This window comes from Anguilla rostrata, chromosome 8 (genome assembly GCF_018555375.3).
Source record: "Anguilla rostrata isolate EN2019 chromosome 8, ASM1855537v3, whole genome shotgun sequence".
Classification (NCBI taxonomy): Eukaryota; Metazoa; Chordata; class Actinopteri; order Anguilliformes; family Anguillidae; genus Anguilla; species Anguilla rostrata.
In genome coordinates this window covers 17,421,865-17,446,138 of record NC_057940.1, presented here as the reverse complement: position 1 = coordinate 17,446,138, position 24,274 = coordinate 17,421,865, and the positions used below count along the sequence as shown (strand labels likewise).

Here is a 24,274-nt window from a genome sequence, read left to right as displayed (position 1 = left end):
CTTTGCATCAGAAATGTATCGGCAAAATAACAACAGCTGAGCGTTTAAGCAGGAACAATGCATCATTAGTGTAGTCTTACATCAGCATAAATGAGCAAATGCATCGCACTGCTCCCAAGCTGAGGTTGGCGCATTTCGGCAGTCAGCTCGAGCAAGCTAAAATTGGATGAAAATATAGGCTACCCATCAGTATTTAATCAGCATTTTACTTATTCAAGTGCCTTTTAAAATGGCTTCCTCTTGGTCTTTTTTTATTTAGGATTATTAATGGAGCACAGAAAGTGATGTATTTTCAGAAAAGACTATTTAAATGAACTCTCAGGAAATAAGTACTGTTTGTTTTCGTGATGGCGCAGCCAGTTCGTGGTTGTTCTGCCACCAGATTCTCTGTGGATCCAGCATGCAGCTCAAGATTTCCAATTTAGTATTGGGTTAGTTTGAGAGAAATATCTCTGGTCACAGAGCGTGGTTCAGACCTCCCACCCCTTCTCTCTGAGATGGTTTCTTCCCGTCTGCATTGGTGCACCTGCAGTACCTGCATACAAATATAAGTGTTATTTAAGGAGAAGTTCAAACCGCTAAACACTCTGGGCTTGGCAGGGAAAAGTATAATGCAGTGTGTCAGCTCAGTTTGCTAGAGGGAAGTTTGCTAAGATATGTCTGCTGGTTGCTGTTATTGTCTGTTTTTGCTTCTGCCATTTTTAGACTGCTGAAAATATGCATATTTCTGAACAGATTGTTTGTGTTAAACTGAAATTATGATCCACATTAAATTACACCTCAGTGGCTGTTAATTTGGCCTAATGTGACCAAGTCTCTTTGTCTTGATTTTTATTAAAACCTTAAATGAAGGACGGGGGCCTTAGTGTGTGTGAAGGTAGTGGAGATCAGGCCTGGCTGTTAGCAGCCAATATGCTATGAAAGAATCTGAATAGTCTCTTTTCTTTCCTTTTTTAACCTAATAATGGCCATTTTCTGTAAGTAGCATGTAACCGTAACACATGAAAATGTGGCTGCGCTGCTGTGCTTCTTGGTTGTTATCTAATGCAGAGCTTTTTAATCCAATAAAAGTCGTGATGATTGCGGAATTGAAAGCAGCTTTCTGTGGGATTCGGGGCGGATGTTCTTCGCAGTGGCTGTCGTACTTCAAGACGGTAGAGAGGGGTCGTTCAAACGGTTCAACAAATTTGGTTTTGGTGCTCCTGAAGCATCACCTTTCAACTTCAGATGGAGTTGTCTGTGTGATTGACACACTGACATTCATTGCTCAGCACTGGAGGAAGTGTGTCCAGTGCGTGCTGCAGTTTGGCCTTTTTAAAAGGAAGTGCAAGTATGGAACCAACATCGGTGTCATTTTCAGCCAAAACTCAGAATAGTTCCCATGTGAACCAGAGTTTGGCACATACTTGCCTGTGTGAGCGTAGTTGTCTGTCCGCACAGTCTGGTACACGTGTCTGTCTGAGGGTGATATCAAAAGGTGTGCTTGTGAAGTCAAGGTCCATTAATTACAATGCAATCCAACTTTATTGTCCACACTAAGTGGCAAATAGTCTTTGGCTTCACATGGCCTTTTATGTAAGAGGGCATTGATTTCTGTCCCAAACACAGGACCAAGTGCTGCGAAGAGACCCAGCCTGTGCTTCCACAGGACGCTCAGCTCAGTTAAAGCCTTTTCCGATTCGGATCCGTTTCGTGTCATAGGAATAAATTAAGTCAAAATGTGTGGAATTGGCGCAGTGTAGTTTATTGTATTTGTCTGGTGAGGCCTGCTGTACTATGCTTCTACTCCAGGGTAACCGCCAGAGCCACAGTCAGCTATGCAAATGTTCACTACCGTTTACTCACAAACCCAAATATTTTACTAACAAACTCACACATTTTTTTCTGTTGGCTCCGTTTGTGGAAAAAAAACCCCGCTGTTGATGAGGAATGGACTGTACCTGAGCAGAGTAGGTACATGCACAGTGTCAGTGTTTCTATTAAACAGACCCAGAGTGCCTTACTGTCATCAAAGTGTGGCATTTCACACAGTTTCGCAGCAAAAAATTGTGCAGCTTATGGGGCATTGGTGACAGCAGTGAGACAAGCCTGTATATAATAGCCTATTAGCTAGCTAACCGATTGTTATAATGTTAGCCAGCTAGCTACTTCTTGGTTGTTCTAACATTAGCTAGCTACATGTTGGTTGCGCTAATTAGCAACCTGGCAAGGTAACGAGTTTGGTAACTAGTGAAATGGCTATGTACATTCATCTTTTCTAGGAGGCTCTTCAGCCAGCAAGCTTGGTGTGTGGGGGGGTCAATTGGGGTAAACCTCTGACCAGAGGTTTACCCTAATTGAAAGCCGCATGTGCTGCTGTGTATAACTTTTCACTATTTCAAAGTGCAGCTCTGACTGATGAACCTTCCACTGTAGTACCACTTCAGAACTGGAACTTTTTACTGCAGAGGTTGGATGTTCTAAACCATTGGGTTCCTAAGACTGTCTGAAGTCCTGAAGGTTTCAGGCACTAGAACTGATTAGGTTTTTTTGTGAAATGCATGTCTATATCTTCATTTGACCCACTGCAGGTGCGGTGCTTGAATGCAGTGTCTGTGATTAGCATTATCGCTGCTGTACATGGAGTGTATGTAGGAGTGATCAGCGAGGCAGGGGAGGGCAGGGGAGGGCCGGTGACAGGGTGGACTCCTCTGCTTGTGCCTTGCTGGGCTCCACTGTAGGGCAGTACATCTCGCACACTGCACTCATTCAGCCTTATTCAGCTCCCCTGTGTCACAAGCCTCTCTGGAAAAGAGCCTGGGGGGCCCTGCTCTACTTTATTCGGCTGCCCCACCACACACCAGGAGACTGCAGGAGTAGGGCTCGGTTTCACCAGTGCAGTGGGATGGCAGAGGAGGCACCACTGCAGTGGGATGCAGGCGCCAGTGCAGTGCAGTGGGATACAGGCGCCAGTGCAGTCCAGTGGGATACAGGAGCCAGTGCAGTGGGATACAGGTGCCAGTGCAGTCCAGTGGGATACAAGCGCCAGTGCAGTGCAGTGGGATACAGGTGCCAGTGCAGTCCAGTGGGATACAGGTGCCAGTGCAGTGCAGTGGGATACAGGCGCCAGTGCAGTCCAGTGGGATACAGGAGCCAGTGCAGTGGGATACAGGTGCCAGTGCAGTCCAGTGGGATACAAGCGCCAGTGCAGTGCAGTGGGATACAGGTGCCAGTGCAGTCCAGTGGGATACAGGTGCCAGTGCAGTGCAGTGGGATACAGGCGCCAGTGCAGTGCAGTGGGATACAGGCGCCAGTGCAGTGCAGTGGGATACAGGAGCCAGTGCAGTGGGATACAGGTGCCAGGTGCAGTGCAGTGGGATACAGGCGCCAGTGCAGTGCAGTGGGATACAGGCGCCAGTGCAGTGGGATACGGGCGCCAGTGCAGTCCAGTGGGATACAGGCGGCAGTGCAGTGCAGTTGGATACAGGCGCCAGTGTAGTGCAGTGGGATACAGGCGCCAGTGCAGTGCAGTGGGATACAGGCGCCAGTGCAGTGCAGTGGGATACAGGCGCCAGTGCAGTGCAGTGGGATACAGGCGCCAGTGCAGTGCAGTGGGATACAGGCGCCAGTGCAGTGCAGTGGATCAGGCCAGTGCAGTGCAGTGGGATACAGGCGCCAGTGCAGTGCAGTGGGATACAGGCGCCAGTGCAGTGCAGTGGGATACAGGCGCCAGTGCAGTGCAGTGGGATACAGGCGCCAGTGCAGTCCGGTGGGATACAGGCGCCAGTGAAGTCCGGTGGGATACAGGCGCCAGTGCAGTCCGGTGGGATACAGGCACCAGTACTGTGCACTGCATTTAAAAGCATCAGACTGAGGTTGTGACATTGAGACACCTGTGCAACAGAATTATATATTTTTTATTAATGGAGGCGCATTTGAGCAGCATTGGTCTGTATTGACTGACCATAGCTCCAGCATTGCATTCAATATAAAGAGAAATATCAAAGTATACTGCTTGACTTCTAAAAGAACTTCTAAAGCGGCCCACAAAGCAGACTGCTCACTTAAGTCTGTAGCGCTGTTTGTAGGGAAAAGAAAAGCAGGTGTGAACTGAGAACTTTGATACACACTATTCAGCAGCAGTGGATGGTGTCGACAGGAAGTGCATCGGGTGGCTAAGGGTCAGCTGATCAACGCTAGCCTGTTGGGGCTAAGAGGAACGTTTTTGCGTGCGTACACTGATACGTTTGCACACTTCTCTCTGTGTGCCCTGCGCGATTGTGTCCCAGTGCGTTTGTTTTGCTGGACATCCAGCCCCCCATCACCTGCTCACCTGCCAGCTCTTCCTCTCTTACGTTAGGAGCTGCGCAGATTCAGCAGACGGCCGCAGACTGAACTTCACTGCAGTCACTTAATACCTAATGCCTGTTCGCCTTACAAAGCGCAGACCTTAAAATGCAGTTTGCTCTTGTTCCTGTGCTGAATGATGAATGAGTGGGCAGCGCTGATTAACTTGTGTACTCCGGCGTAGGTGCCTGCCCTCTGCTTCCCTTCAGTAGTTTGACATGGGCTGATTTGGGAGGAGTGCATGTAGCTGTGATCATCTTCATGCTTACATACAAAACGCTTTAAACAGCATGTGTGATGAGACGCAAAATAAAGGCCTTTCCAGGGAAATCTTTTCTGGATAACGTCACATTTGCATGAAGCAAATCAATCCATTTAGCGGTTCAGGGAACATTTTTAAAAATGAACTATCTAAACTGTTAGTTATCAGCAGTTTTTTTTAATTAACTTCTTGTGATTTTAACACGTAAGTTACTTCTAAATGTCATGCAGGAAAAATGAATTGTCTGAGCAATTTTATTTTCTTCACTGAATTCTAACTGCATATGAAAGAACATGTGCACCTTAAAGTGGAATTATTAATAGGTTAAAGGGTGAAAAAAAACCAGCGTCTGGTGCAGTTTCTGTGCTCAGGATATGCTCCTCCGTCAGCACATTTAACCGAAAAGCTCCACACGCTTCAGGCCTGCAGCGCAGGCAGTCGCACGTCTGCTATGGCCGCGTTTGACTAATCTGCTTTTGCTCCGTCTGAGCTTTCAGTTTTGTTTCCTCTCTTTGTTGTCCTGTGAGCTCTTTGGCTCTCGGCTCTTCCACAGGTTCTGAAGGCAGCCATTTAAACTGGATCGGCAGACCGAGCGAGCAGGAAACGCACGGGGCTGGCCTCGGTCAGCTGATCGCCGCTGGCCAATAGGAGCAGGGAAGCGTCTGATGTCTGTGTGTCTGTCAGCGTGACGGGAGGAGGCTGCCGTTTCCACACATTGGCGAGCTCTTTCCTGAGACGCAGCCGGGGTCTAAAGATAGTCTCATTTTCACTTCAGCCATGAGTCATCACCGGCCTAAATGTGACACAGGGCTAAACATAGATCAGAATGCTAAAACTATCACCGGCTTGTGAACACACGCACACCCGCACACACATGCGTACACACACACACACACATGCACACACGCACGCTCACATACATGCGCACACACATACACGCATGGACGTGCACACACACACGCACACACATACACACACACACACACACACACACACACACACACACACACGCTCCCCTCCGCGAGCGTAAGTGTTGGTCTCTTGTTGATGGCGGTCGGCGGTGGAGTTGGGTTTCAGCCGGTTTTCAGGCGGCCGCGGTCTGGGTGTTCCATTACGCAGCGTTCCTGCGGCTGCATCGATCTGCAGGGCTCCAAATTAAAACCATCATCTTCATTTCACTCATGGGTATTCTCCGTTTACCACAAAGGCCTGTTTGAACAGACAGGGTCTTTTTAACAACTGTTAAACATGAATGTAGAAGCAGGCTGTGATTCATATGGCTAGCTGACCGCACACTAGCCTGTACTGTGAGTTCGCGGGAAACACGAACAGCATTTGGCGAACAAAGCACAAATCTCAAAGTTCTATACAGTTAGGGATGGTGTGGAGGGATTTATCATTTAAATATTACATATGTATATGGTATGTAATATTTTATAGATCGGCCTTATTTAAGTACAGGTGCCCTGTGGTATTCTGGGAGCACACAGCATGAATGAAAGGCATTTTCATTCAGGTCTGCAACGTTGTGTTTTAGAACGAAGAACGTTTGTTGTATACAACAGGCAGGAAGGCCTAAGGTACACATTAAAAGAGCAAAGAGTTTATGCCAGGGACCAGACTGTAGCGGTGTGTTTCTGATACGCCGCACACACTCCTGTGCACGTGTGGATGGCTGTGGGTTTGCTACCCCAAAGCATATTCATGGCTGCAAGTGTTCCTTTGAACACTTGCACTTGGAATTGGTGTTGCCTTCAGTTCATGTATTTTTACATTTCTGTGCCTGTAAAGTGTAAATGTTGCTGTTAAAGGAAGTGTATGATGAGATGTAGAAACAAAATGGTGGCCTCACTTCTTATAAATGACCTCCAACGAAAAGATGTTGTTATTGTCCTTGTACATCACTACAAACGCATCAGACACACACCCACATGCGCACACTTCACAAATTATTGTATTTCAGTAATGGATACACTAATCGTGCATTCAGGGACTATTTTGAAAAGCAGACTAGGTTCAGGTGGAAGATGGCAGGGATTATTCGCCCACCTTATATCAGGTAGTTACACCAAGGAGATTTTAGCCGTGTCCTGTTTTAGGCCAAGGGTTGGTGTGCAGATTAATAGTTGCTGCCTTTTCAATCAGTGCATTTGTGTACGTGCGTGCGTGGTGAGCACTGAGAGATGCACTAGTCAGAGTGAAGCACTCTGGGTGTGAAGTTTGTGTACTGAAGTGTGTTTGTTGTTAGATTGGCACCTCTGACCTGCTTTGGCAGGTGAATATCTGCCGTTGTGCTTTGGAGGTGCAGTTGCTTGTCTGGATATCCTGCTTACTTGCTTGGGCCCTTGGCCCTGATGGGGGTGGAGGTCTCCCTGAAAAAAACATTTTAACTGCAGCATCTGGCTGGCCATCTTCAAGAACATGGAACACACTGGAAAAAGTTGCATCATGACAGGTGCACATTGGAAATCTAAGGAGCCTTTTGTTGTCCCAGCCTTCTGACCTGCCTTCATTAATCAGCAACTCTGTGTCCTCTGAATGTGTAAAACACAAAACACCTGGTGAAAAAGTGGTTATTTAAAGGTATGGAAATGGAAGAGAGGCTTGAAGACTATTGTGGCCTTTGGAGTCTTGGGCTTGGTCGGTCGGTCGGTCTGTCTGTCTCTGGTGTGTGGTGTGCGTGCTATTGTCTATTATTTTGGGGGAGGTGATTACGCAACAGTGTGCAAGTGTTACAGCACACTAATGACCATGTACTCTTTATCGCTGCTTGTTTTGACAGAGGTAGTTACTGGTGTCTCAGGTGACCGCCATTATCGCTCTGTTTGCCAGGATCCCCCCTGGGACCCGCTTAGGATTCTTCATGAACACCAGAGCTCCGGCCCACCAGGGATATTCCCTCAGCACTGCCCTCACCTGTTCCTGCTCTCATGTACCTGTTCTTCCTCCCCTGTACCTTGTCACCTGTTCTTCCTCTCCTGTACCTTGTCACCTGTTCTTCCTCTCCTGTACCTTCTCACCTGTTCGTCCTCTCCTTCCTCTCCTCTGCCTGCTCCTCCATTCCTGTACCTCCTCACCTGTACACGGTTACAGAAGGTATGTGAGGAGACCAGCAGCCCGTGAAACTGATCGGCGCTGGGTCAGAGGGCGCTGGGCCTGACTAACCGGACGCCTGATCCCGGCTGCAGCTCCGTCTGCCCACACGCTGCGTAATTAGCGCGTTAGCGCACTCTCACTCAGACTCCCTCCCCAGGCGTGGCCCCTCCCCCTTGGGCAGCGCAGCCAGTCAGCCGCGCCGGTGAGCCGAGGTACTGGGAGGCGTCCCAGCGCAGCGGAGGCCGTCATTAAGCGGCACCTCGGGGTGCGGCGGGGGCTTTTTTTAACGCACTCTAATGGCTCCTTCGCCTGCGTCCTGTCACTAATGATGTCGCTGATGAAGGACCTGTTTGCAAATTGACGGGACCTAACCGTCATTAGTTTTGTTTTTATTTGGTGAAGCCGAGGGCCCCGGGGCCCGCGCGCGTCCCCCTGGCCCGTACAGAGGGGACCCCGAGTCTCCGCGCGCCGTCCCGAAGCTCCGTGTCATCCTGTTGTTTGACTCGCCGTCCCTCTCCGATCACGGTCGCCTCTGAACCCTTCCGCTCCGACCTGCTTCAAAATCCCACAAGTCTTTCCGCATCCGACCGACACTGAACCGGCTTCACCCTCATCTCCCTGACATTTGGCAGGACTTTTCTCGCAGAGGATGGATGTTTGGCAGATTTTTACATTTATATCTAATTTTATAGCAGATACTGTTCGTTTAATGCGGGGATGCTGTACAGTTTCTGGGTCTTGTCAGGCTACATAAAAGACTAACTTTTGAAGAGGAAGGAAGTTGTAATATTTAATATTCAAACCAGTTCCTGATGATAAATGATTTTACACATTAACTTGTATCCCCCTAAAAGCATTCTGAGCCCACACAGTACGTTTAAGTCACTGCCATAGCAACAGTACCCGTTTCGCCATAGTAATGGTATCGGATCTTATTTTAATAGTAAAAATAACGTCATGGTGCTATTGGGCTCTGAGTGACAGAAGGCCTTGGTCTGCTGTGTGCTCCCTCGATGGACGGCCACACGACGGTCCAGGGAGGTCGAAGCGTCAACGTTGCATCAACGTTGCGGAAACGAAAACGAGGTCCGGCTTCAGTGGCCTCACAGCTGTGAAAGTGAACCTCCTCTGTCATCCACTGGTGCTCATCGCCACGCGTTTCCAGTAGCGTGGCCTCACCACCTGCCAGTCTCTCTCTCTAAACTGACATGATTCGGCTGCAGACCCTAACAGGGAGCTCATTGTGCACCATCATCGCTTTCTACAGAAATGGGACTTCAGGCAGTAGCGACAGATACACAATCTGCAAACTCTTTCCTTTCACAGTACTACCACAGTGTCACCTCGCATGCACATAGGAAATGTGTAGTAGCTCCCACCATACACTAGATAGGCAAGTACTCTATAACCGCCAGCAGGTGCTGTGTAATTAGAGCTAGAGTAGGAAAAGGTTGTGAAATTGCACCGGGTCAATGTTGTGGTTCGAGTTTAAATGTTACAGTGGCATGTGGGAATGGTTTATGGGTGAGGCACAGTATTTTTAAAGAGAACAAAAGAACCAACCAATCATAGCCACACCAATTCCCTTTTGCTTTTCACTACTAACTTTCACTACTGGAACCTTGGGTGTTTGATAATACTGCTGCACAAAAGCACATGACAGGGGCTGCTGTTTGTATTGTCCCTTTGAAGAGTAGGTTTTTTTGGAATGTTCTTGTTCTAAATTTGAATGGAATTCTGTTCTAGAACTCCATTATTTTCAATTACCAGTAGTGATCCTTACATCAGCATTAGAATGTTCAGTTAAAGGAGTACCATGGTGATTTTCACACTTTCTCGGTTTTATGTGCTATTTGCACAAGAGGCATTGAAGAAACACAATGAGCAAAGTATTAAATATGTCCGTTCTGTATTTTTGGAGAAATATGCGTTTTAAATTCATCATCCTATTTTCAACCGGTTTAGAAAGTTGTCATTTTTCTACGTCACGAATACAGTAACCACTCCTATTTCCACGCCCCGTAAAGAAATCTGACAGGACACACCGTCCTGCTGTTCAGACAATGCAAATATTTGACTAACGTTAGGTTCACTTAAATTAGAGTGCCTTTAGATTATTTCTGGTTATATTCATTTAGCTAGCTAGCTAACGTTAGCTAGCTAGGAGGTTTGCTTTCATAAGGCAATGCTATCGATAACGTTAGCTTGCTAGTTTGCTTTTATGAGGACGTTATAGTTGTGCTTTCATCTTAACTTGGCTAGCTAGATAGCAAAAATTATAACTGGATATAAGTCAACGTTCTTACCTTAGCTATCTATCGATACTTGATATACTACTAAGCTAGCTAGCTTGTGAAAATTCAGTCTCCCAAAGAGAGCGCGTATCATGGGGGTAGCTATGGTAACCGGGCACGGTCTGTCAATCATAGCTAACTGACAGTTCTCATTACCACGCCCAGACGGTTCGGGTGAATTTTTATAGTGGGAAATTTAGGCTTAGAAAAATACGTTTTAAAGTACATTGAAATGACTGAAGAATAAAAAAATTATGCACATTTGTTTTGTTGTTGCCTGAAGACAACTGGGAAGTGTCACGTTCAACCACCATGGTACTCCTTTAAGAACATTTTAATGACGTATTTGAGATCTTATGCGTTTTAAAGGGTTTGGAGTTTTTAATGTGTGTTTGAACACGCTGGCTGTGCGGGTTTCCATATGCAGAGTGACCTCCCAGCTGGATGCTGTGAAACGCGTCTGTATGCGCGGGTTAATGCACAGGCTAATGAACAGGCTAACGTGCCGGATGGACAGGGCGTCTGAGCGAGCGTGTGTTGTGTGTTTGGGTTGCCGTGGGCTTGTTTTGTTTCGTGAGCGAGGCGATCCCCATCTGGGACCGGCCTCTTTGGGCCCAGAGCTCCTCAGAGTCCCCCACTGCCTCTCCGGTGAGGAAACCCAGGTGAAAAACAAGAAACACGCTGTCCTGCCCAAACGTGTGCGTGTGTGGGTTTGTGTGTATATGTGTGAGTTTGTGCGTGCGAGAGTATATGTGTGGGTTTGTGTGCGTATGTGTGTGCGTTTTTGTGTGTGCTGGTGCGTGTGTGTGTATGTGTGTGCGTGGAGGTGTTGTGTGTTTTCAGTCCCCTAATTTTCCTCAGCCCTACGTAATGATTTTCCATGGCTGCAGTCTCCTGCTACTCTATGACATTTTACCCCATTCTGTTTACAAACACCACACCAGCACTGAAAGGATATCAACACCACACGGGCCTTCAGCTGCATTTCACTGGCCAAGACTTCCCGCGACTGAAACCTGGTACCCAAAAAAGAGAAACGTTGAGCACAATGAATCCTGTTGTACTGCCTGCTGGTCTCCACGCATTGTGATGTGTGGTGGAATAACACAGTGGTCGTGTTTGTTTAGATCTCTGTAATATTAATAGAACAATGCACACTTTCGGGTGGTTATAGATAAATTAGCTTACACACTGTCAGATGTACAGACAACACACATTCAGGCAGCAGGGGCCTGTGGTCATGCGTGTTATTACACTAGTATTTATCACTGATCTTTTCAGAAAAGAATGCAGCAGTTCCTGAGACATTTCAGCGTGGAAGGCGTTTCATTGTTTGTCATTAAGAAATGATGCTTGAAGGGACCATTGAATTTGAGTTTGTTGTTGAAATGACGTAGATATACTTTAAAGAGACTCGGAATATGCTTGGATACATTAGCCTGCATGGAACAGATATCGACTGGCTTTGCAGCTGCATTGGCACTGTAAATGTTGGCGAGCCATGATGTTGAGTTGGAGCTTATGCATGAATAAAAGTGGGGTTTTAAAATGGGGTTTTAGCTTTCAAAAGTAATCATTTTTGCCCTCTGAAATTTGTGTTGTTCAATTTAATTCATCAGTAGACCAGTCTCTGCGCGTAATCTCGTTAGGTAGGTGTAAAGTGTGGACGGTTGGAGTGTAGGCCCTGGGTGGAATCTTTGTGCTAATGGAGCGGTAGCTCTGCGCTCAGCTGTGGTGGTGTCTGTGGTGGTGTTTGTGGTGGTGTCTGTGGTGGTGTCTGTGGTGGTATGTGCTCTGAAGGGTTTGTGCTGATCGCTCACCTCTAACACCCCATTCTTTTGCGAGCAGGAGTTCTTCGAGCACGCGAAGAAGCTGTGGGACGACGAGGGGGTGAAGGCGTGCTACGAGAGGGCCAACGAATACCAGCTCATCGACTGCGCGCAATAGTGAGTACCCCCACGCCACCATTCCTCTGTTTCACCCCTGAAAGAGTGCGTTTGATGGTTACAAATGGTCCCAGTCTCCAGATGGCAGCGTTGTGGAATTTCTCTCCTGTCGTTTTAAGACCGAACTGAAGTTGTCCTGTTGGTGGACTGCTTGAGAAAGGCATCCTGCACATTTTGGTTCAGTTGGCATTTTGTTACATATTCATATTAATTTATTCATTAATTTCATTTATTTTTATTGATAAAAGTTCTAGTCATGACCAGTTTAGTTCCAGCTGATTTTGCACACTCTGTATCACCATAAAGACAAATTTAGCATGGGATGGTAGTGCTGCTGTCTGCTTATTAAACAACACATGGAATTGTGACATTCGTGCTGGAAACAAGCCTCAGTGCTCTTTAAGTGTGTCCTTTCACAGCATCTCAGAGTACTGAGGTTATACGATGATAATTACGCCATTCATTATTTCTCCTGCTGGATTCCTGGTGTGTTACGACACTGGAATGGAAGTAGTAGTTGTGAGGGGGTGTTCCCACTCATACTGTGGCTGCGCGCTGATTGGTCAAAGTGGGTAGGCCCCTTGTGGGTAGCCATAGCCACCGTAACCCCCAGCAACCGGAGAGAGGGCGTTGGCTGACCTTGCTGCCAACAGTAGCTGGCTCCCCGGTCTTGTGAGTTGTTCCTGGACTGAGCGATTGACTCCTGCTCTGTTTTGCCCAGAGCTGACTGGTGACCCAGAAGCCGGTAGAGACGGCAGCCGCCCCGCTCGGCTCCCAGCACGGCCTCCCACCCCCCCGTCAGTTTAAAAGTTTGGCTGTCCTGCAAAAGGAGCCGCTGGAAGAACATCGATTTCTCCTTTACCTCAGAGCGCGTTGCTGCATCTTCTGCGACACAGACATCTTAGGTTTCGGTGTTCTTCCATGCGTGTTACAGGAACTTTTTAAGCAGGGACTCAAATGAACTTTGTTCTCCACTAGCCGCTGTGGCACACATTCAAGTTTCACCCAACCGCTCAGATTTCTTTGCCAGCCACTTGTGAAAGCCACGTGAAAAACATTACAATTATGAACATTACAATATTTTTTTTTGACTACAAATAGTAAATTCTGATATAAAATGCGTCCCTTGACTTTGGGCTTGTTCTTGTTTCTGTGAAGTCGCTTGAAAAATGTTTGACGGGTTGTGTTGCGTTTTTTCGTGCTTGTTTGGAAATCTCACAAGCGATTGTTTATGGCTCGTGTTGTTCACTGACACTGGCTAACATGTTAGTTCAGCTCTCTCCATCGCTCTCTTCTCTGATTAATACTATCTGTTTATATTTTAGAAAAGGCCTATTTCATTATCAGTCAACCAAATGAATTTCTTCCTGGAACGTGCAGGTTGTTTCGGTACACATTAATTAGTTGTCATGGCTGTCCACGTATCAACACAGTATTTTCAACCCTCTGTACAATAATTGTAATGTATTTTGATAACTGTATGCTGAATCATATCATGGTAAATTGTACGCAGTAGTGGGTATATTTGCAGAAGTAGAACTTGATTTTGTTGCATTGAAGTGTGACCTGTAAAATGGCCATTAAGGTTATTGTCAGACAGCACCGTCATCGTATAGGCCACTTCCCAGCTGCAACGCAGCTATGTACACAGCAGAGCGGAGCTGAGGTGGGCTACTTCAATTCAGTCAACAGGCAATTGTGTCTGAATGCAGAAATCTTAAATATAAAAGAAATACGGGTACGATGTGGTGAAGACTTGCGATAGAATAGCGTGGCCAGTGTTACCGTTGCCTGCTCACTTTGTGAGGCTGCTCACAAGGCTGAACGTTCCACTGCGTAGTTTCAATCACACTCGTTTAATTGTACGCATGAGGGGGGAAAAAAACAAAACCCCACCAATGTGGCGGGTGACAGTTTCCCCCACCACAGCCCACAGTTCACTCACATTTGCCTGGGGGCGGGGTGTTTAGTGTCAGACCCTGCTTTTACGTACTCGGCCGTGACGCCATTTAATGTTCCGCGCTGTGATTTCCTGTTACGTCATCCAGTCGCATCTTCACGCATGCAGATCTGACTAGCAGGCCTGTGTCACGTAGCCCCTGTGGCATCGCGGTGGCAGGGCTTTTCCCATGCGCTGGCCCGTGCCTGTAACTCACTGAAGGGTTTGAGTGTACAGCTTAGTCTCCTCTGCTGAACGTGCGAGGGCTTTGTTTGATGTACTGTACCGTACATGGAAACACCGATCTTGTGGGGACCATTTGACTTGGTTTGTGTTCAGTCAGGCCAACTGCACACTTTGTGCGGGTTTATTTAGCTCTACTGGGGGGCACCGGGTAGAGGTGGTCTTTTTATAGCGCCTCCCCCAGTGGCTGAACCCCACCCCATCCCTCAAATAAACTCCCTGTCAACCCAGAGAGGAAATGGCTGAGGATTCCACGGCGTGTGGATTAGTCTTTCTCCCCACACACAGACGCTCACGGTCACACGCGCTCCCCGCTCATGCAGAATGTCACGGTTCTGGACGTAGGAAGGTATAAATCAGGGTTGTTTCCTTTACAGCAGTACCGTGTTTCTCCCTTATCACCGTCTCCTCTCCCCCCCTCTCCCCCTCTCTCTCTCTCTCGCCACCTCACTGGTGTGGATCCATTCCTCCCCTCTCAGCTGTTCCTGTCATTTCTGGAATGGCGCGTCCCTCTCAGGCAGCAGTTTTACTCCTCTTACACACGTGCACGCGCACGCACACACATACACACACGCACGCGCACACACATACACGCATGTACACACACACACGCACACGCATACACGCATGTACACACACGCACGCACGCATGTACACACACACGCACGTACGCGCACACACGTACACGCATGTACACACGCGCACGCACGCATGTACACACACACGCACACACGCACGTACGCGCACACACATACACGCATGTACACACGCACGCACGCACGCACACACACACACACATGCACGCACACACACATACACGCACACACACATACACGGATGTACACACACACACACATGCACGCACGCACGCACACACACACACACATGCACGCACACACACATGCACGCACACACACATGCACGCACACACACATGCACGCACACACACATGCACGCACACACACATACACGCACACACACATACACGCATGTACACACACACACACACACACACACGCGCGCACACACACACACATACACGCATGTATACACACACACACACACACACGCACACACACACATGCACCTCTTATTTGATATTGATGAATGGCAGGACGCACACGCACACACAGTATATGAGCCTGTGTTGGAGACTCTTCCCATTTGCAATTTTTAACCCTGCATCCAACAGATCACTGAGTCCTGCAGCAACAGGCCATTCCCGTTCCCGTCCAAATCAGAGTTAAGAGCAGAAGAACCTGGGCACAGCCTACATAATACTGAAGTTATTTAACATTGCCCATAGCTCTCCTCCATGAGTCTGTAGAGAGGATGCACGGATTGAGAGAGAGAGAGAGGGGGTGGTGATCAGAGAGGCGGAGAGGCGAGGTCTGGCCGGGTTCTGCCGGTGCCTCGTCCCGGGCGCAGATCTGGGACGTGTCCCACAGAGCGCTTTCCGGGAGAGAGATTCCAAGGAGAGAGTGGCAGGGCTGTAAATCAGGGCTCCGGAATGCTGGTCAGGAATACTGCTGGAATTACGCTGCCCGCGAAGCGCGGAGGCAGCCCGTCTCACACGGTCAGAGCGCACGTATCCGCACACGGTGAATTTCAGAAACAGGTTTGGTTTAAGAAAAAAAAAAAATAGTGCCACCGTTAATTTGCTATTTCTGATACCTCCTGTCGTTTTTATAGATCATTCGTAAAAAGAGTTGCGTTCTATGAGCAGTTAACGGTTCGCTGGACGCAGGAAGTGGAAATGAGTATAGGCAGATCGCTGGCGGTCCTGGCACCAGAGAGCATGTTGGTATCGACGCGGTGCGGTTCCGTGAGCGCTCGATGCCGGCTGCACATTGAACATGTGTGTGCCGCTATAGCGGAGGTGCGCGTCTGCATGTTAACCCTTTGTGCCCTCTGTTCACAAGCACTGGACATGGAGGCAAGTGTCCAGTGGGGATTCCTGTCCCGGTGAAGAATAATGGATGATTTACTTCCCTTATTTTGCCAAACCGTATGTAATATTGTATGCACATGTATTGGTTACCAGCCATTTATAGGTTTCAGTTTTTGCAGCGCATTACCTTTAAGTTTCACTGAATAAATGAGCAGCAATTGTTGACATTTGCTCTTTTGACTGTTCAAAGTACTGGTGCAGTTATAATTAAAATTCTCGCCATTTCGATTTGCGACGAAAGGGATTGTGCTTGAAAGCAACACGCGGCGGGACTTTTAGGGATTTCAGGATTTCTGCTTTTTCTTGAATATGAGATCTTAGGTATATTATTGTTCATATTGATGAATCGGATACTTTGCTAAAATGTGTTATCTATATTTTATGATAAAATTCTGTTGTGTGCTGGGACCCGATGAACCCATGCTACCCCTGACATAGGGGTTTATATAACTTGCACGTGCATGTAAGATGCACCTAATAATCTACAGTGTGAACTGATTGCATTAGAGCCTGAGTTACGAGCTGAGCACGGTATGATGCTGAAGCAGCACAGGCAATTACACCTTATCCAGCCCCTTATCACTGACGCACAAGCAAGCATTAAACGGAAATGAGTCACTTTCTATTGATAAAAACCTGAAATACTATCAAAATATACGAAGGGGCGTGTCTTAGCACTACCGCTACAGAACGCACTCTGGGACATCAGGCGTTTGACATGCGAAGGGTCAGAACAAACTAAAACTTGTGAAGATAGAAGCCTCTTCTGAAGATATGGTAAGGATTGTGTGTCAGAAAATGGATGTATTGTTCAGAAAGTTACATTAAATGACATTCTAATGAGACCTAATTATCTTTCAATCGATTATTGGTTTTTTGCTTAAAGGAAGGTGTATATAGCTACAAGGGTAGCCTGTTCAAAATAAAGCTTCAGTAAATATAGTCTATATTTCAAATCAAGTGCTGTAATTTCTACATAGTGAAATAAAATTTAATAAAAGCTGAGAATCTGCACTTTAATTACGTATGAATAGTTTGTAGAATTTAAAATAGTTGAGTTCAGAGCCAAATCAAGAAAAATAAGTTTTTGTCCCAAACATTATGAAGGTCGCTGTACATTTCTATATTTCTAAGGTAGAAATGACCCTTCCTAAGTGTTCCTGTTTAATATTTTTAAGCACCCTCGTTTTTTCATAATTTGAATATACTACAATCTTTTTACAAATGTAGATGTTTAGTGTTTTGACATGATACCTTCATCCATGAAAGAGGGTTTTGTAATTTTATGTTTAGATATAATGATCAATTCTGCTGGAGTCTCGAAACAGAATTTAGGTTTGAAAGAAACAAACAAGTTTGGGTTTTACATGATGGTAGAGCAGAGTAAAAACAATGTTTAGTTTAGTCAGAAGCAGAGCACAGTTTAGGTTTTATGAAGTGATAGAATGGAGTTTAGGTTTGACTGAAGCAGACCATAGTTTAGGTTTTACACAGTGATAGAATAGAGTCTAGGTTTGGCTGAAGCAGAGCAGAGTCTAGGTTTTACGCTGTGGTGGAATAGAGTCTAGGTTTGGCTGAAGCAGAGCAGAGTTAGGTTACTGGTGGAATAGAGTCTAGGTTTGCGAAGCAGAGCAGAGTTTAGGTTTTACCTTTGGTGGAATAGAGTCTAGTTTGGCTGAAGCAGAGCAGAGTTTAGGTTTTACGTGGTGAATAGAGTTAGGTTTACGCTGAGCAGACAAAAGTTAGGTTTGGCTGAGGGAAGAGTCTAGGTTTGGCTGAAGCAGAGCAGAGTTTAGGTTTTACACTTTGGTGGAATAGAGTCTAGGTTTGGCTGAAGCAGAGCAGAGTCTAGGTTTGACAGAAGCAGAGCAGAGTTTAGGTTTTACACTTTGGTGGAATAGAGTCTAGGTTTGGCTGAAGCAGAGCAGAGTTTAGGTTTTACGCTGTGGTGGAATAGAGTCTAGGTTTGACTGAAGCAGAGCAGAGTTTAGGTTTTACGCTGTGGTGGAATAGAGTCTAGGTTTGACTGAAGCAGAGCAGAGTTTAGGTTTTACGCTGTGGTGGAATAGAGTCTAGGTTTGACAGAAGCAGAGCAGAGTTTAGGTTTTACACTTTGGTGGAATAGAGTCTAGATTTGGCTGAAGCAGAGCAGAGTCTAGGTTTGACAGAAGCAGAGCAGAGTTTAGGTTTTACGCTGTGGTGGAATAGAGTCTAGGTTTGGCTGAAGCAGAGCAGAGTCTAGGTTTGGCTGAAGCAGAGCAGAGTTTAGGTTTTACGCTGTGGTGGAATAGAGTCTAGGTTTGGCTGAAGCAGAGCAGAGTCTAGGTTTGGCTGAAGCAGAGCAGAGTCTAGGCTTGGCGGAAGCGGTTGCGCAGCGGGTGCTTGTGGTGGGATCAGATGGAATCTGTGGAAGAGCAGTGCCTGTGTGTGAGGGGCCCCGCCGCACCCTGGCACTGAGGCCAGAGGGCCATCATGAGGACGGGGCCCGGGCGGGAGGGAGGCAGGGCAGTGGCAGGGCGCCGCGGTCACGGGACCAGGCCGTAGGCCTTTGGGGGGGGGAGGGGAGAGACTCTGAAACGCTCATCAGAGGCAGCAGTGCTCAGATAATGGAGGCCATTGTCACAAACCCAGGTTCTGCAGGCCTGGAGCAGCAGCCTTTACATTTTCAACAAAGTATAGAAGAGCTCTCTCTCTCTCTCTCTCTCTCTCTCTCTTTCTGCCTCTCTCTCCATCACTTTCTCACTCCCTCTTTCCATCTGTCTCTCACTCTTCATTTCTCTCCATCTCTCTCCCTCTCCCTTCCTCTCCATCTCTCATCTCTCTCACTCCCTCTCCCTTCCTCTCTCCATCTCTCATTCCTCACTCCCTCTCCATCTCTCTCTCTCTTGATCTTTCTGTCTCTCTCTCTCCTCTTTTCTCTCTTCCCTATTTTTAACTGTATGTTTAAAGTGTAACAGGATTTATCGTCATATGGTTTCCTTGCATCAAAATGACCTTGAGATTTTGTGCATGCATGAAATTTATTTTTATGGCCTGTAGAATTGATATAAGTAACAGTGTAATTACACTGCAGAAGCTGGTAACTGATATGCCACGGGCACTCAGGTGCTGTCTACTTTGGGCAAGTTTCTGTTTAGCGCTCATGCTAGTTTAGCCTTTTCAGACGGTTGTGCCTGTGCACACATCTCTTATAGATGTAAATGGGCACCAGCCTGGTTTACATTATGAGCACCACTGGTAGCACATGTGCCAATGCCACCCAATTTGAGTACAGCTCACACTTTTCTGGTCACACACTCATGGCATGTTTGTTAAAGCAGCTGCTGGAGTTAGTATGGGGGAAAAGCCCTTTCTGGCAGTGATATTTTACACAGGATAAACCAGCCAGACCCTGCGTCTAGTCTAACAAGCATATAGGCTAACATCCGCAGAAAGAGAGAGTGGTTTCCTGCTGTGGTAATGGAACACCGCACTGCAGCGGTAATGGAACACACTGCACTGCAGCGGTAATGGAACACACTGCACTGCAGCGGTAATGGAACACTCTGCACTGCAGCGGTAATGGAACACTCTGCACTGCAGCGGTAATAAAACACTGCACTGCAGCGGTAATGGAACACTCTGCTCTGCAGTTGTAATGGAACACACTGTTCTGCAGCGGTAATGGAACACTCTGCACTGCAGCGGTAATGGAACACTCTGCACTGCAGCGGTAATGGAACACTGCACTGCAGTGGTAATGGAACACTGCACTGCAGCGGTAATGGAACACTCTGCACTGCAGCGGTAATGGAACACTCTGCACTGCAGCGGCAATGGACCACTCTGCACTGCAGCGGTAATGTAACACTGCACTGCAGCGGTAATGGAACACTCTGCACTGCAGCGGTAATGGAACACTCTGCACTGCAGCGGCAATGGACCACTCTGCACTGCAGTGGTAATGTAACACTCTGCACTGCAGCGGCAATGGAACACTCTGCACTGCAGTGGTAATGGAACACTCTGCACTGCAGCGGTAATGGAACACTGCACTGCAGCGGTAATGGAACACTGCACTGCAGCGGTAATGGAACACTCTGCACTGCAGTGGTAATGGAACACTCTGCACTGCAGCGGTAATGGAACACTGCACTGCAGCGGTAATGGAACACTCTGCACTGCAGCGGTAATGGAACACTCTGCACTGCAGCGGCAATGGAACACTCTGCCCTGCAGCGGCAATGGAACACTCTGCACTGCAGCGGTAATGGAGCACTGCAGCGGTAATGGGACACTGCACTGCAGTGGTAATGGGACACTGCACTGCAGTGGTAATGGAACACACTGTTCTGCTGCGGTAATGGAACAGTCTGCACTGCAGTGGTAATGGAACACTCTGCACTGCAGCGGTAATGGAACACTGCACTGCAGTGGTAATGGAACACTCTGCACTGCAGTGGTAATGGAACACTGCACTGCAGTGGTAATGGAACACACTGTTCTGCGGCGGTAATGGAACAGTCTGCACTGCAGTGGTAATGGAACACTCTGCACTGCAGTGGTAATGTAACACTCTGCTCTGCAGTGGTAATGGAACACACTGCACTGCGGTGGTAATTGAACACACTGCACTGCGGTGGTAATGGAACACACTGCACTGCGGTGGTAATTGAACACACTGCACTGCGGTGGTAATTGATATATGCACTGCAGTGGTAACTGGTGCTGGTGGAGGCTGCGCTCCTGCCCAGGCTGTGAGGCCAACCTTAGTGTGCAGAAAATACAGTGCATGTTGTTTTCTGATAGAGCCTATATATAGCCCAGTGTGACTATAAAGGGAGCTCTGTTTTAGGAACAGAGTCATTATACATATAAAATGGGTTCCCCGTCACACTAATCTGCCTGTTCTCTGTGCAGTGTAGCCAGTGGAGGCTTGCAGCTTGCCTCGTTTTGGTCTGCTCGCTTTAACTCTGTGTGTCTGAACGCTGCACACGTGGATGATGGATGGTGCAATGCACAGGGGGAGAAAAGAATATAAAGTCATTTTTGCCGTTTTATGCAATTTCCCCCCTACATTTCACAATAAGGAAAAGCGTTGACATTTTCAGAACATTGTCCCTATAACGTGCTTTGTTTTTCAAGTAGATGTTTCTGTCCTAACTGTCTTTTGATTTGTCCATCGCTTTGCATCACAGGGCACTTTACCCTTTGAACCTATGATGTGGGGTTTAGTGTCAGCTGACCTGAGAATGGATAAACTTCACAGAGAATTAAAAATCAGTACGCGCCACTATTGTGTACTGATTTGAATGTTTCTGGCTCTGTGATGTACAGTAGTCCTGTTGAGCTTTTGCAATGCAAGTCCAGGATAGAAGGCATTGGGTCAGATGGGTTGACTCTGTGGACTCTGAGAACTGCCTCCATTAAAAGCACTGGAGGCATCAGAGAGAAATCTGAATCATGAAGGGTGATTATTTTGCTCAAGTGGTCCAGATCTCGGGTCAAAATATAAATCTGTCAACGAGTAAAGTTCATAGTCCACAGGTTAGTCAGTCTCAGACTCGCTTTCAGTTTGTTGTTCCAGTTGAGATCTTATCTCTCGTTCTCTCTCTCTCTCTCTCTCTCTCTCTCTCTCTCTCTCTCTCTCTCTCTCTCAGTTTATGAGTATTCAGAGTCTTTCTGGTGAAGGTTCTATCAAAGCTCCTTTAGTCGTTGAAGACTCTCACAGCCACATCAAAACACAATCCAATCACAGATAAAACCTGAGAGAGTTTGGTGTTTGAAAGTGGCCTGTACACAGGTACCCTCAGGTATTTCAGTGTGCCAAATCTGACACCTTTCTGTCGTGTGGGGGGCTGTGTGCAGAATGTTCCAGAACAGCTCCCTTTCCCACGAAGCCACTGTAAGTCGCAATGTCCAGCCAGTCAGGATTTTACATTTCTGCCACATTTTTCATGTTAGTATATTGTGCCCTGCAGACCAGCCAACTAAATATATTGCATAACGGAACTGGAATTTCATCCCACTCTCGTTTTGCCCTGAATGTTGCCTGGCAACGTTTTGGTAAAATTACAAAGTTAAAGTCTGCAGGGATCTGCAAATATAAATATATGTGCATTTTATTTCTTAGTTCAGTGCTTGTCATTCGACGTGTGGATCCTAATTAGCAGCTGGAGAATTACATGTGTAAAGACACTGTAGAAGATTATGGGCGGAATCCAATCTGGGGTTGGCCAGAATGCATTTGGGTCGCTATATATACAGTTTTTTGTTGTTTTGACTCTGTACTCAGCGCGTCGAAAAGATTGCATTGTGCTTATACTGCACACTTTTTTCATATGGCCGAATTAGTTTCTGAAGACCCGGCCAGTCGACTGTGTAACCACGCGGCAAGCAGTGGGCGTGTCTGTTTGGCAGACATGGCGGACGGGAGCAGTGAGCTAGCCTCGGCTGGAATCACAGCAGAAGTGGCGTGTGTACGCGTAACTGTGTAGCGGAACTGTAGCATGCCAGTCACAGCATTTTGGGTTACGCCAGAAGCATGTTTCTACGCGCTGTGCACCGGTGTATTCATGTGGGCTGCTCAGAAACGGTCTTAGAAACATTGTTAATGCATAATGCGCATAATTGTTCATTCGATTTTTCAAGTCTTGTTCATTTGTACTACTGTTAACACTGCATGTGCTGCTAGCATGTTTTAAATGGTTTAAAGTACTTTTTCTACGTAATTTTAATAAAACTATTTCTCTTGAAGGTATTTCATTTGCTGGAGTGTAAAGGCATACTGTGCAGGATATAATATTGAGATATGTGTCATATCAACAAAAAACTTTAAAGAATTGAGTTTTAAAAAACAAATTATTTTTAGCCATAATGCCCAGTCTGATTTTATCTGTGGGTATTTACATCCGTATCAAGTGATCCTTGTAGAAATTACAACGCTTTTATGCATAGCCTTCTTCATAGTCTAGTTTTATAGATTTAACTTTATTGGACGATGTATATATAGATTATATAGGCATGAGACAATCTAGTTTTTGATTAATTGGCATTAAGAGCGAGAGGTAACACCACAGGGTTAATTTTAATATTACTCTTTATTTGGGGTTTACAGCAATATCAGTAATTGAAAAAAGCGTTTCATGTTTGGCCTTGTTTGTATAACTTTTACAGCATGCCGAGTAACAAATGGCTTTCTATCAAATAAGGAAGTCAGGAGACCCATGAATGGGCAAGAGAAGTCAGCTGATGGAAGAGTCTTTTTTGGAATGTGATAAATCGATTGAGAAAAGGAGTAGATGAAGTTTTAAATAAGGCTTCTCCTCACTGCTGAGGAGGTGCAGAAACGGATGACACTGAAGAAAAGTAAATGAGTATTACGTGCATTATGGGACCTCCTGCACCATTGAAAGGCCAGTGTTCACAGGGTGCTAGCAGGTAAACTGAACAAACTGATTTGGGCAATGTTCATTTTATTCCTAATGAATGTACTAAGAAAAAAACACAATGCAGGAAAACTTGAGCTTTTAAATACTTTCATTTGTATACTGCAGGAGCCAGGCCTGTGTGATGCTTAAGATGGACACTGTCTGCAGGGGTCAGGCCTGTTTGTGGGGGTGAATAGGTTGGACACTGTCTGCAGGAGCCAGGCCTGTTTGTGGGGGTGAAGAGGTTGGACACTGTCTGCAGGAGTCAGGCCTGTTTGTGGGGGTGAATAGGTTGGACACTGTCTGCAGGAGTCAGGCCTGTTTGTGGGGGTGGATAGGTTGGACACTACCTACAGGAGTCAGCTATGAGTGTGGTTGTGGTTAGGATGGACACTAGAAGTCCTGAACACTGGGATACTTCACCTTGGTGCCAGATGCTGAAACTTCAGAACTATAACTGAACTCATTTTAACTACAAATTAAATTATTTGTGATTTTATGTTACTTTCATGTGCCACATTCTGTTTAGCGTGCTTGCTTTTGTGTAGAGGTGTTTGTGGATGAAGTTCCAGTGGAAATCAAAATGCGTTCAGCAGTCCTCGGTGGTGTGGTCCTATGGCACTATGCATATTATTTCGGCGCCGTTTTTAATTGCTTGTAAAGTAGTCATTTTTTGGATTTTCTTTGAGATGGGTGCCCTCACAGTGGTTCAGCAGTCCTCCCCAGGAGGGGTGACCTGTAGGGTGTCTCCTGGCCTCACTCAAACTCACAGAAAGATGATTTCAGAGTTTGCACGCTTGGGCCATGT

General features: G+C 46.7%; 1 protein-coding gene across 2 annotated transcripts in view; it reads left to right on the top strand.

Moving 5' to 3' along the window:
• LOC135260984 (guanine nucleotide-binding protein G(olf) subunit alpha) overlaps nucleotides 1-24,274 on the top strand; it is a 60,844-nt gene that overhangs the window by 21,005 nt on the left and 15,565 nt on the right. For both annotated transcript variants that reach the window (XM_064346772.1, XM_064346771.1), the window contains one exon: nucleotides 11,827-11,924. In XM_064346772.1, coding sequence (XP_064202842.1) covers nucleotides 11,827-11,924 — 98 coding nt within the window. The remainder of the gene's footprint in view (nucleotides 1-11,826; nucleotides 11,925-24,274) is intronic.